Below are 12,741 nucleotides of genomic sequence, written 5' to 3'. Positions count from 1 at the left end.
TTCCTATATTAATCAGACCCCAGACCAGATCTATATATTAATCAGACACCAGACCCCATACCTGATCCCTATATTAATCAGACACCAGACCTGATCCCTATATTAATCAGAGCCCAGACCTGATCCATATATTAATCAGACAGCAGACCTGATCCCTATATTAATCAGACACCCGACCAGATCCCTATATTAATCAGAGCCCAGACCTGATCCATATATTAATCAGACAGCAGACCTGATCCCTATATTAATCAGACACCAGACCTGATCCCAATATTAATCAGACACCAGACCAGATCCCTATATTAATCAGAGCCCAGACCTGATCCATATATTAATCAGACAGCAGACCTGATCCCTATATTAATCAGACACCAGACCTGATCCCAATATTAATCAGACACCAGACCAGATCCCTATATTAATCAGAGCCCAGACCTGATCCCTATATTAATCAGACAGCAGACCTGATCCCTATATTAATCAGAGCCCAGACCTGATCCCTATATTATTTAGACCCCAGACCTGATCCCTATATTAATCAGAACCCAGATCCCTATATTAATCAGAACCCAGATCCCTATATTAATCAGAACCCAGACCAGATCCCTATATTAATCAGAACCCAGACCAGATCCCTATATTAATCAGAACCCAGACCTGATCCCTATATTAATAAGACCCCAGACCAAATTCTTATATTAATCAAACCCAAGAACAGGTCCTTAAATTAATCAGACCCCAAACCATAACTCTACATTTTTCTCAGACATAGTCAGACCCCACATCCAGTCCCCATAAATTAATCAGACCCCAAACCAGAGAAAAAGACCCCAAGCTAGGCTCCTGCATATACTTATATCTTTGGCTCCTCTTCAGCTCTGGGAACCACTGTTCTGGGCCCTGGCACCATCTAGCATCAAGGCATTGTGTGCCTTCTGATGGTGAAGGGTAAGCGTACCAGCAGTGTTGGAGTCACTCAGCCGGTCGGAGTTGTTCTGCTTCCTGTACTAAGGGAAGAGCAGCTGAACAACAGTGACAAGTTTGGGGAGTGTTGGGGACCCCTTTGAAGATGGGGGCCATTGGCAATTGCCAAGTCCCCATCTCCCTAACCTCGGCCCTGGCTGATGTCATCTATTCATTTAACTATCTGCCTGCTCTCTGCATTATGCCTATGAAACAGTGTCATCAAACATAGGACTAGTATAGCGTCTCTTTCCAGTGTAGACATAAATAGTACTGCCCCTCTGTAAATGATGGTAACTTCTCCCTACAATTACTGGACTCACAGAAACTGGCAGAAGATTTCACAGCTCCCATCTCTCCAATAGACCAATTTACTAAATGTTAAGAAATAGAGAATTTCTACATGTCCCTATGTTCACTTCATAGGGCAAAATTGGTGACAGGTTCTCTTTAAAAAAATGGTCTCTATGCAGCACCTAGTGGTCATCATTGGTTTTGCGCAGCTCAATTTTTCCCTCACAATTTATATATTTTTTTGGTTTGGAGAAATTGATCGAGCCAATTATCAACCCTAAATAGACCAATGCTAGACAGAACTATGCTTTTCCAATTATTATACTGTTATAACACAACTCCACAAAATGTCAGTACTTCTCTTATGATTAGTGCTGTGTGCTTCCATAAGGCCCACCCAACTCTGACTATATGTCATTCATATTACTAACATCGAGTGGTAATATGGTGTTGCATGCTATGGTGTAAGACTGTATTCTCACAATGCAGTTATTTTTGCTTTTAGGGTACTTTCACACTAGTGTTATGAGGATCCGGCAGGCAGTTCCGTTGCCGGAACTGCCTGCCGGATCCGGAAATCCATATGCAAACGGATATCATTTGTTTCTGGATCCGGATCTGTCTGACAAATGCATTGAAATACCAGTTCCGTCTCTCCAGAGTCATACAAAAGAACGGATCCGGTACTTATTTTTTCACATTTTTAAAGGTCTGCGCATGCGCAGACTGGAAAACCGGATCCGTCACTGCGGCAATTTCCTGAACGCTTGGTACCGGATCTGGCATTAATACATTTCAATGGAAATTAATGCCGGATCTCATGTGGAACCTGCATTCCCTGAATGTGATGGAGGTCAGCATGGCACCAGGTAATTTGGTATTTAGTGTTAGGTTCCCGTCTTACTGAGATCGCCTTGACGTTTGGCAGACGGGCCCAAATAATTTTGTACAAAATGATTTGCCAAGCATCTCAAATTTATTAGCGTAGAAATAGCACCAGAATACTTTCTATTATTTTGGCATTATTGTACTTTATGTGGTTTGCAGAGTGCTGTTGCATTGTATATTTTTTTGCCTTTGTGCTTTCAGCCATGGCAACGCGCACCTGCGCAGTGTATGTGCTGACTGACCCCCAATTTTTCTTTGCAGTTTGTATTGGAGGTGTGGCTGACTCTGTTGGTCGTGCACTCCAGATCAACCTGTCTGCCCTACAGGCTGATTTTAATTAGTATAGCTATAAAGCTGCAGCCCACTCTCCCTGTATGTATTGGTAGCCATTTGGCACCAGGAAAGGTGGAATACAGAGTGGGCCTAGCATGCTAGTGGAACCTGCATTCCTTGAACATAATGGTTGCCGGCACCAAAGAGGTATCATATAGTGTGGGTTCAGCATGCATGTGGAACCTGCATTCCCTGAATGTAATGGAGGCCAGTATGGCACCAGGTAATGTGGTATTTAGTGTTAGGTTCCCGTCTTACTGAGATCGCCTTGACGTTTGGCAGACGGGCCCAAATAATTTTGTACAAAATGATTTTCCAAGCATCTCAGATTTATTAGCGTAGCATTAGCACCAGAATACTTTCTATTATTTTGGCATTATTGTACTTTATTTGGTTAGCAGAGTGCTGTTGCATTGTATATTTATTTGCCTTTGGCAATCCAGCAAGTGTTCCGGATCCAAATACCGTAAAAGGCACAAAACGGAAGACACCCTGATGCATACTGAATGGATTGCTTTCCATTTAGAATGCATTAGGACAAAACTGATGCGTTTTTTTCCAGTATTGAGCCCCTATGACAGAACTCAATACCGGAAAACTTTAACGCTAGTGTGAAAGTATCCGTAGGCTTCGGTTTCTACAAACAAACTGCGTTTTTGCAAACATTTGACAAAATCATAACATGTGAACACCCAAAATCACAGTACAGTACAGTGCTGGGCTGCTATACTGGCCTAAGTCGGCTACTTAGATTTCAGTTCAACTCTGCTGCATTGACCCTGAGTTCAGCTCTGCTACACAGGCCCACAGTTAATCTCTACTACACAGGTCTTCAGTTCGGCCCTGTTACACAGGTCCTCAGTTCAGCCCTACTATATCAGCCCTGAATCCATCTGTTGCTTGGCTCCTCAGTTCAGTTGCGCTACATTGACCCTCAGCTCTGCTACAAAAAGTCACCAGCACTGCTACATTGGCCCTCCAGCACTGCTACACCAGCACTCCAGCCATGTGACAATGGTGCCACCTCTCCATCCTGCTTCAAGATCTGCTCTACTGCTTAGTGGACCTACTTCACCAGGTGAAAACGCTACAAATAGCCTAGAATTTCTATTTCAGGTAACCATATGGCCTTACTGTACTAATTCATGGCTTTCACTTCATATGGAGGTATTTTTTCTTGGATTTGTAACAAAAAAATAAAGTGAATATTTGAAAACATTCTGCCAGCTTCCAGGCACCACTAGGGGGAGCTCACTGCATACAAATGTAGACAGCTCCTATTGAATGCAATAAATCCATCTCCAGTAAACTGTTAAACTTCCCGCATCGAGCTGGTCTGCTCCCACCCAGTTATTAAAGATCATTTATTCCTAAAAGCAAAAAACTCCCATTAATATACCGTAAGTTATTTCAAGTTCTGTTCAGTTGTGTACGATTTATAGCTGGGAAAGCTGGATGATAACCAATACGGCCTCCACTGCAGCTTGCACAGAGCTTACTGCCCAACTTTCTGATTATCATTATGGGAGCAGGGGTTTTCCATTCAGATCAGGATAGTAGAAAAGCTGGGTGACTCATAAGAGAGATAAAACAAGGTCTTGTTTTCCAGGGCCACCCAGCCTTCCTAGAAACGGATATAGAAATTACTTTAGTTTTTTTCAAGGAATGTGGGATCCCTATCTACAAGCAAAGTGGTAGCAGCAAGATGTGGAAGTTCTAGTCTCCCTTATAGAGCAATTTATACAATTCTTTGAGGCAACCCCAAGTTTAATCATGTATAGAGGAAAAAAAACTATAAAAGTGGAAGATATACAGTAATCTCTGTGCACCACCATGTGGTCATCAGCAGTATTGCATGGGTCCATTTTGTTTAATTCCTTTAGTTTTTTTCTTTCTTTCTGAGCAATTTAACCCGCGAACAGTCATATAAAAAATTTGTATAGGACAATAAACAGTATGGAGGGCATTTAAATATCCGTTGTTGCAAGGAAACATACAATATAGATATACCTGGAAATATTTATTCAATACATATTCACAATAAAATCTGAATATATTGTACTTCAAAAAATAAAATAAAATACACAAATGTACAGATTTTAAAAATATATATATATAAAAAAAAGAATAAATAAAATATAGAAAGATATAGAATGGGCATATCGGCAGAGGGTATGCCGCGGAGAGTGCACCTATTCTGTGGATTCGGGACGGTAGAGCCACTGTAACCAAATATTACAATTTGGGGGGTTTTTCTATGTCAATTTTGACTTAAATGTCTTAAAAGTAATGTTTTCCTGTTGTCTTCCAGTGGCCATAACTTTGTAAAATTTTGCAGTTTTTAAATTTTTATATATATTTTTTTTTTATAGGAGTCATACATGTATTAAATCACATTTTTTAGGGGAGGGAGTGGGATAAAAAAAAAAAAAAAAACACAACAGTCATATTAAAATTGGGGTTTTTAATGTTAATTTTGACTTAAATACCTTAAAAGCAATTTTTTTCCTCTTGTGTTCCTGTGGCCATAACTTTGTACTTTTTGAATTTTTCAAAGCCGTGTATAACGTGCACTCTAGTGACGGTATATAAAATGCTGATTTCTTGGTAGCAGTCACAGCATGCCAGTTCTCATCTGCGGTGGATTTTTAGGTGGAGGACCTCTTTACTGTACTAGCCAGGACTAGTGTCTAGGTTGACAATGGGGGGGACACCTATAGGCAGCAGTCATCAGATTTTTAGGCGGAGGTGTCTAGGTTAACAATGGTTTACTCACTGTGAAGCTCTCCGGCTTTGTGAAGTCTTTGTCTATGAAGGCCTGGACACAGTCATACTGGGACATCTCTTCACTGTGAATCAGCCTCCTGTGAAGTCAGCCATCGTTAGTACAAGCTTTACACACCCAATAAAGGTGATACAATCACTGTAGCATATACTAGATAATAGCGGTAATATGGGGCACATTAATGATGTCCCTCTCATAACATAGAACTTAGATTAGTCACACAGGGACATACACAGGAAGCATAGGGCCCCGTGGCGAAACGTGGTGTAGGCTCCAACAAGTTTTCAAAAATTTCTTATTATTAAGATCCAGTTCATTGTAATTATAAATTAATATAATATAATATTTTTTATTTTATAATTATAAAATCATGTATAATAGAGCTAATACTGCTGCACCACGTGAGCTGTGTGCCCGGCAGGAGAGTACACAGATTTCATAGGGCCCCAAAGCAAAACTTAAAGAGGACCCAGGGCAGGCCATACTGATGACATGTGATATCGTTCTTTTTTTTTTTGTTGTTGTTTCCTGTGGGCTGCTCCATTCCCCAGCTGTGCCCCCCGTTCTGGTTTTCCGCCCTGTATGTAAATCCATACTATCGTTACAGGGAGGAGAAGACGGCCATGTTTCCCAAGGGGCGTCTACTGCTCCCTGGCTATTAGCTGGCCAATCGCAACGGAGAGCGTCACAGTCAGGTGAGATATATGGTCAGGACCGGCGAAAGGTCCTCTTTATTATGCGGCCCCCCCAATGAGATTTCTGACAAATTTAATTTTTTTTTATTTATTAAGTGGAGGATTTTTTTTTTTGTATTAAAAAAAGTTGCACTCCACTTTGTGTAGGAGAAAGTGGAACAGATGCTTCATAAATATGATGCTCTTTCTGAACACCATATTTCTCAATGTATATTTTCCACCACACAATTGGCATTAAAGCATTGATATATCTCCCCCATACAGCTCTAAATTCTCTGCTTCCCTTCAAATATGTGGGAAAACTGTCTGCCTACAGCCGCCACTAGAGGGAGCTCAGTGCATAGAAATTTATAGATACCATTGCACTCAGTGGAAGCTGTAAATTCTCTTTGCACTGAGCTCCCCCAAGTGGTAGCTGCAAGAAAACGCCATGAATCTATGTTAGGAACATGAGAAGCAGTTCATTGCCAGTTCATTGCCACCATGTGCCCCATTGCAGTCGTATGGTCTGCTTCCATGGTGCCTCTCTCATGTGCAGCTTGGAACAGATTTATCAATAGGGTGCACACTTTGTTGATGAATTTTGCTAGGTCGCACCTTCTCCAAGTAGAAACATGGAGGATTTTATTTTAATATCCAAGCTCTTTTCTGCATGACTCTGAAGCTCCAATAACTTTACCTGACTTGTATGTTGGAAAAAAGTGGAACAGATGCTTCATAAATATGGCGCCAAATCACCGTATTTACACCAGAGAACTGTCATAATACATTGATAAATCCCTCCCGTTTCCCTTAGCACAGTGCAAGATAACATTGGTTTCCTGTAATCACCACTAGAGGGAGCTCAGTGCACTTGATTTTATACAAAGCTGTAAAAATCTCTATAAACTGAGCTCCGCCTAGTGGCAGCTACAGAAAAGTACTATGGCTCTGTCTGGAAGCAGTTGTGTGGTCTGCCACTGGTGAGTGTGCCACAGATTATCACATTCCCACCAATAATCCTAATATGCCCAAAAAGTTTATGTGGGCCTAGATGGGGGTTGTTTCAGGCAGACCTAAAGCAAGATTTATTCTTTCCTTATTTATAACTAAACATGAAAAGTGATAAATGAAGTGTTAGAGAAGACTCTGATAGTCTGGACACCTTATGGGTTAATATCCAGGGATCGGGCAATAATGCTAAACTATTAATTGGACTTTGTCATCAATGTTTTCATTGGTAAAATCTAGACATTTAAGCTCTCCCCCTGGGAACGCCCGGGACTGTCCACCTTTAGGCGGGGTTTACAGTAGCCCTGTCCATTTTGGCCCGGGCCAGCACAAATTTGCTGGGACTGTCTCTGGAAATCAGGGACAGTCCCGAAAAAATTAGGACTGTTGGCAACTCTGTATAAATGTGCAGGTCCAGGAGCACTCGGACGATGGCAACCATAATATAGTAAGCTTCAATATAATATTCAATAAGGTCCAGTAAAAGGGAACTACAAAAACATATACCTTTAAAAAAAAGCGAAAATTAGTCGTCTAAGGGTCCTTTTACTGGGACCGATAATCAGTTATGAGGGTTTGTATAAATGCTTGTTATTGTTAATTGGCCTGTGTAAAAGGTGATGGCAATGAGAAAATCCTTCTTCATCGGGTGATCAAGTCGTTCTGCCGGCACAAAAAAAATCATTGTCTCTGTGCAGCAGATGCTTCTGTCTAAACAGCGATCTGCTGGCCAGGAACCATGAATATCTAATGAGAGAAGCATTCATTGTATTGATCACTTGTCTCAATACAGTGGGGTGATTGCTGCAGGTAAATGCTGCTCTCACCTCCTCCGATGAGCATTGAAGGCAGAGGGTTCAGAAACAGCATTCCAGGCTTACAAAGGGCTCAATAGAAAACGAAAAGGAAGGAAATACAGTTTGCTAAATTAGCCGCAGAAAAACAAATTGCCGACAACATTAAAATAAATCTCAAAAACTTTTGTAAATACACTGCTCAAAAAAATAAAGGGAACACTTAAACAACACAATGTAACTCCAAATCAATCCCACTTCTGTGAAATCAAACTGTCCACTTAGGAAGCAACACTGAGTGACAATCAATTTCACATGCTGTTGTGCAAATGGGATAGACAACAGGTGGAAATTATAGGCAATTAGCAAGACACCCCCAATAAAGGAGTGGTTCTGCAGGTGGTGACCACAGACACTTCTCAGTTCCTATGCTTCCTGGCTGATGTTTTGGTCACTTTTGAATGCTGGCGGTGCTTTCACTCTAGTGGTAGCATGAGACGGAGTCTACAACCCACACAAGTGGCTCAGGTAGTGCAGCTTATCCAGGATAGCACATCAATGCGAGCTGTGGCAAGAAGGTTTGCTGTGTCTGTCAGCGTAGTGTCCAGAGCATGGAGGCGCTACCAGGAGACAGGCCAGTACATCAGGAGATGTGGAGGAGGCCGTAGGAGGGCAACAACCCAGCAGCAGGACCACTACCTCCGCCTTTGTGCAAGGAGGAACAGGAGGAGCACTGCCAGAGGCCTGCAAAATGACCTCCAGCAGGCCACAAATGTGCATGTGTCTGCTCAAACGGTCAGAAACAGACTCCATGAGGGTGATATGAGGGCCCGACGTCCACAGGTGGGGGTGTCACGGCTGAGGATGGGGGAAATCCTCAGCCGTGTGCAGCCAGGTGATGGTATGGCTGCTTGACCAGGACAAACAGGATTAGGGAGCAGGTCACCTCCTAAACGCATCCCTAACCTGACCCTGGCTCCTAGCTACATGAGCCAACCTTGATGGTAGGAGGGCTCATGCTCTGGAACCTAGAAGTCCCTGCTAGCCCTCAAGATGGCCCTAAGCTAGGAGCTGAGTAAGACAACCCACTCCTCCTAGGCACGGAGGAGCAGGAGTCTCAATGGCCAAGCTGTTGGGAAAAAGGGGAAACATAAACAGACTAATGGAAATGGCAGGTGAACTCAGTAGCTCAACCAACCTGCCACAGCCTTGCTGACTGGATCCCTGACACAGAGAATCCAGAACCATTAGCTGCACAAACCAACATAGGAAAATCCCAACAGACCATCACCCAGACATGACACATACAGGTAAGCATAAACTTAATAAGAAACAAAACCTGAACTTAAACCTATGACCACAGTGGTGGCTCTCACAGAGGAATGGAAAGCACAGGAGGCTGCCTCAGCTAGCAAGACTGAAGCAACCTACTGAGCCCTTCTAAAGAGAGGGTATATATAGGCCAAAGTGGCCACACCCAAAGGTAAGACACACCCAGTGACATCACACACACACTGGGAAGGAAGTTAACCCTTCCAATGCCACAGAAGGGAAAACACACATACATAGAGGGAAAGTGCACACAATAACATACAACACAGTGCACACAACAAACACACCTAACAAAAAGGTTGCTAGGTGTGACCGCATGCCAGGGCAGCAAGCTGCCTAGCAACGCTCAGGCTTCTCTGCTGCTAAACCCCAACACTGGTTGCCCGCGGCAACCACAAGTGAGGCCACAGACAAGCGGCCCTCACCCGTGGTTGAAGACCCATGCAAAACCGCCGGCAACTGCATGCGGTAAAAAGTCACGGTCATGGGCCTGGCCGTGACACTCCCACCCCTCAAAGCCCCCCCACCAAAAAAAAGGAAACTAGTGAGGGACTCACACAAGGGGATGGGAGAAGGAGACGTCCACTCTCAGGACATGGTTCCCAGGGGGTCACTGTCAGCTGCATCCTCTCCCAGCTCACACTAGCCAGTCCGACGAGGCCTGCAGCCCGCACCAGCGACAAGGGAATGGAACCACAGAGAGTGGACGAGGGGACTCTCCACTAACGTCCCCACTCTAGTCGTTGCCAGCAGACCCTCCTAACCAGCACGCAGCCGGACCACTTACGGAGAGCTGCCAGCAAACGACCAGAGATGGGAACATGGAGAGGGACGTCACGGTCATGGGCCTGGCCGTGACAGGGGGTTGTGCTTACAGCCCAACACCGTGCAGGACATTTGGCATTTGCCAGAAAACACCAAGATTGGCAAATTCGCCACTGGCGCCCTGTACTCTTCACAGATGAAAGCAGGTTCACACTGAGCACATGTGACAGACGTGACAGAGTCTGGAGACGCCGTGGAGAACGTTCTGCTGCTTGCAACATCCTCCAGCATGACCGGTTTGGCATTGGGTCAGTAATGGTGTGGGGTGGCATTTCTTTGGAGGGCCGCACAGCCCTCCATGTGCTCGCCAGAGGTAGCCTGACTGCCATTAGGTACCGAGATGAGATCCTCAGACCCCTTGTGAGACCATATGCTGGTGCGGTTGGCCCTGGGTTCCTCCTAATGCAAGACAATGCTAGACCTCATGTGGCTGGAGTGTGTCAGCAGTTCCTGCAAGACGAAGGCATTGATGCTATGGACTGGCCCGCCCGTTCCCCAGACCTGAATCCAATTGAGCACATCTGGGACATCACGTCTCGCTCTATCCACCAACGTCACGTTGTACCACAGACTGTCCAGGAGTTGACAGATGCTTTAGTCCAGGTCTGGGAGGAGATCCCTTAGGAGACCGTCCGCCACCTCATCAGGAGCATGCACAGGCGTTGTAGGGAGGTCATACAGGCACGTGGAGGCCACACACACTACTGAGCCTCATTTTGACTTGTTTTAAGGACATTACATCAAAGTTGGATCAGCCTGTAGTGTGTTTTTCCACTTTAATTTTGAGGGTGACTCCAAATCCAGACCTCCATGGGTTAAAAAATTTGATTTCCATATTTTTTTTGTGTGTGAATTTGTTGTCAGCACATTCAACTATGTAAAGAACAAAGTATTTCAGAAGAATATTTAATTAAATCAGATCTAGGATGTGTTATTTTTGTGTTCCCTTTATTTTTTTGAGCAGTGTATATAAATGGTCCTCTAAAAGATAATAACATAGTAACATAGGGGCACATTTATTAAGACCCCTATGCACTGGAGGCGGATCCACCAGAGGTATGAAGAGGCGCTAGTCTCTTCATAACTTCAGGCGCATCCAGCGCCAGTTCTAAATTGAAGACAGCTTCCTCTAGACGCAAAGGATGTCCCCTTATCACAGTCACAGTCCTGGGGATAAATAGATGATGGGAGAGATCTCTGTACTGACCCCTGATATATTTATACATAGTAATTAGATCTCCCCTCAGTCGTCTTTTTTCTAAAGTGAATAACCCTAATGTTGGTACTGTAGTCCCCCCCCCTTCCAATTATTACTTTAGTTGCCCTCCTCTGGACCCTCTCCAGCTCTGCTATGTCTGCCTTGTTCACAGGAGCCCAGAACTGTACACAGTACTCCATGTGTGGTCTGACTAATGATTTGTAAAGTGGTAGGACTATGTTCTCATCACTGGCATCTATGCCCCTTTTGATGCAACCCATTATCTTATTGGCCTTGGCAACAGCTGCCTGACACTGGTTTCTGTAGCTTAGTTTGCTGTTCACCAAAATTCCTAGGTCCTTTTCCATGTCAGTGTTACCGAGTGTTTTACCATTTAGTATGTACGGGTGACTTGCATTAATCCTTCCATAACCTTACATTTGTCAGTGTTAAACCTTATCTGCCACTTCTCTGCCCAAGCCTCCAATCTATCCAGATCCATCTGTAGCAGTATACTGTCCTCTGTAGTATATATATACACAGTATACTGTCCTCTGTAGTATATATATACACAGTATACTGTCCTCTGTAGTATATATACAGTATACTGTCCTCTGTAATATATATATATATATATATATATATATATACAGTATACTGTCCTCTGTAGTATATATAAATATATATACAGTATATGTCCTCTGTAGTATATATATATATATATACACACAGTATGCTGTCCTCTGTAGTATATATATATATATATATATATACAGTATGCTGTCCTCTAGTATATATACAGCATACTGCCCTCTGTATTATATATACAGTATACTGTCCTCTGTAGTATATATAAATATATATACAGTATACTGTCCTCTGTAGTATATATACAGTATACTTTCCTCTGTAGCATATATATATGGTATACTGTCCTCTGTAGTATATAAATAGCATACTGCCCTCTGTAGTATATATACAGTATACGGTCCTCTGTAGTATATATATACAGTATGCTGTCCTCTGTAGTATATACATTATGCTGTCCTCTGTAGTATATATACAGCATACTGCCCTTTGTAGTATATATACAGTATACTGTCCTCTGTAGTATATATATACAGTATACTGTCCTCTGTAGTATATATACAGTATACTTTCCTCTGTAGTATATATAGAGTATACTGTCCTCTGTAGTATATATATACAGTATACTGTCCTCTGTAGTATATATATACAGTATACTGTCCTCTGTAATATATACACAGTATACTGTCCTCTGTAGTATATATACACTATACTGTCCTCTTTAGTATATATATACACTATATTGTCCTTTGTAGTATATATATACACTATACTGTCCTCTGTAGTGTAAATATATATATATATATATACACACTATACTGTCCTTTGTAATATATATATATATATACACACTATACTGTCCTCTGTAGTATACAGTGGCGGAAATAATTATTTGACCCCTCACTGATTTTGTAAGTTTGTCCAATGACAAAGAAATGAAAAGTCTCAGAACAGTATCATTTCAATGGTAGGTTTATTGTAACAGTGGCAGATAGCACATCAAAAGGAAAATCGAAAAAATAACTTTAAATAAAAGATAGCAACTGATTTGCA

At 42.6% G+C, this 12,741-nt stretch overlaps 1 protein-coding gene across 5 annotated transcripts in view; it reads right to left on the bottom strand.

Annotated features, from left to right (window-relative positions):
• LOC120986307 (inositol polyphosphate-5-phosphatase A-like) overlaps positions 1 to 12,741 on the bottom strand; it is an 88,180-nt gene that overhangs the window by 57,157 nt on the left and 18,282 nt on the right. For all 5 annotated transcript variants that reach the window (XM_040414810.1, XM_040414813.1, XM_040414814.1 and 2 more), the window contains one exon: positions 5,258 to 5,345. In XM_040414810.1, coding sequence (XP_040270744.1) covers positions 5,258 to 5,345 — 88 coding nt within the window. The remainder of the gene's footprint in view (positions 1 to 5,257; positions 5,346 to 12,741) is intronic.

The sequence above is a fragment of the Bufo bufo genome, chromosome 1, assembly GCF_905171765.1.
Source record: "Bufo bufo chromosome 1, aBufBuf1.1, whole genome shotgun sequence".
Lineage (NCBI taxonomy): Eukaryota > Metazoa > Chordata > Amphibia > Anura > Bufonidae > Bufo > Bufo bufo.
This window is presented reverse-complemented; position numbering and strand designations above follow the sequence as displayed.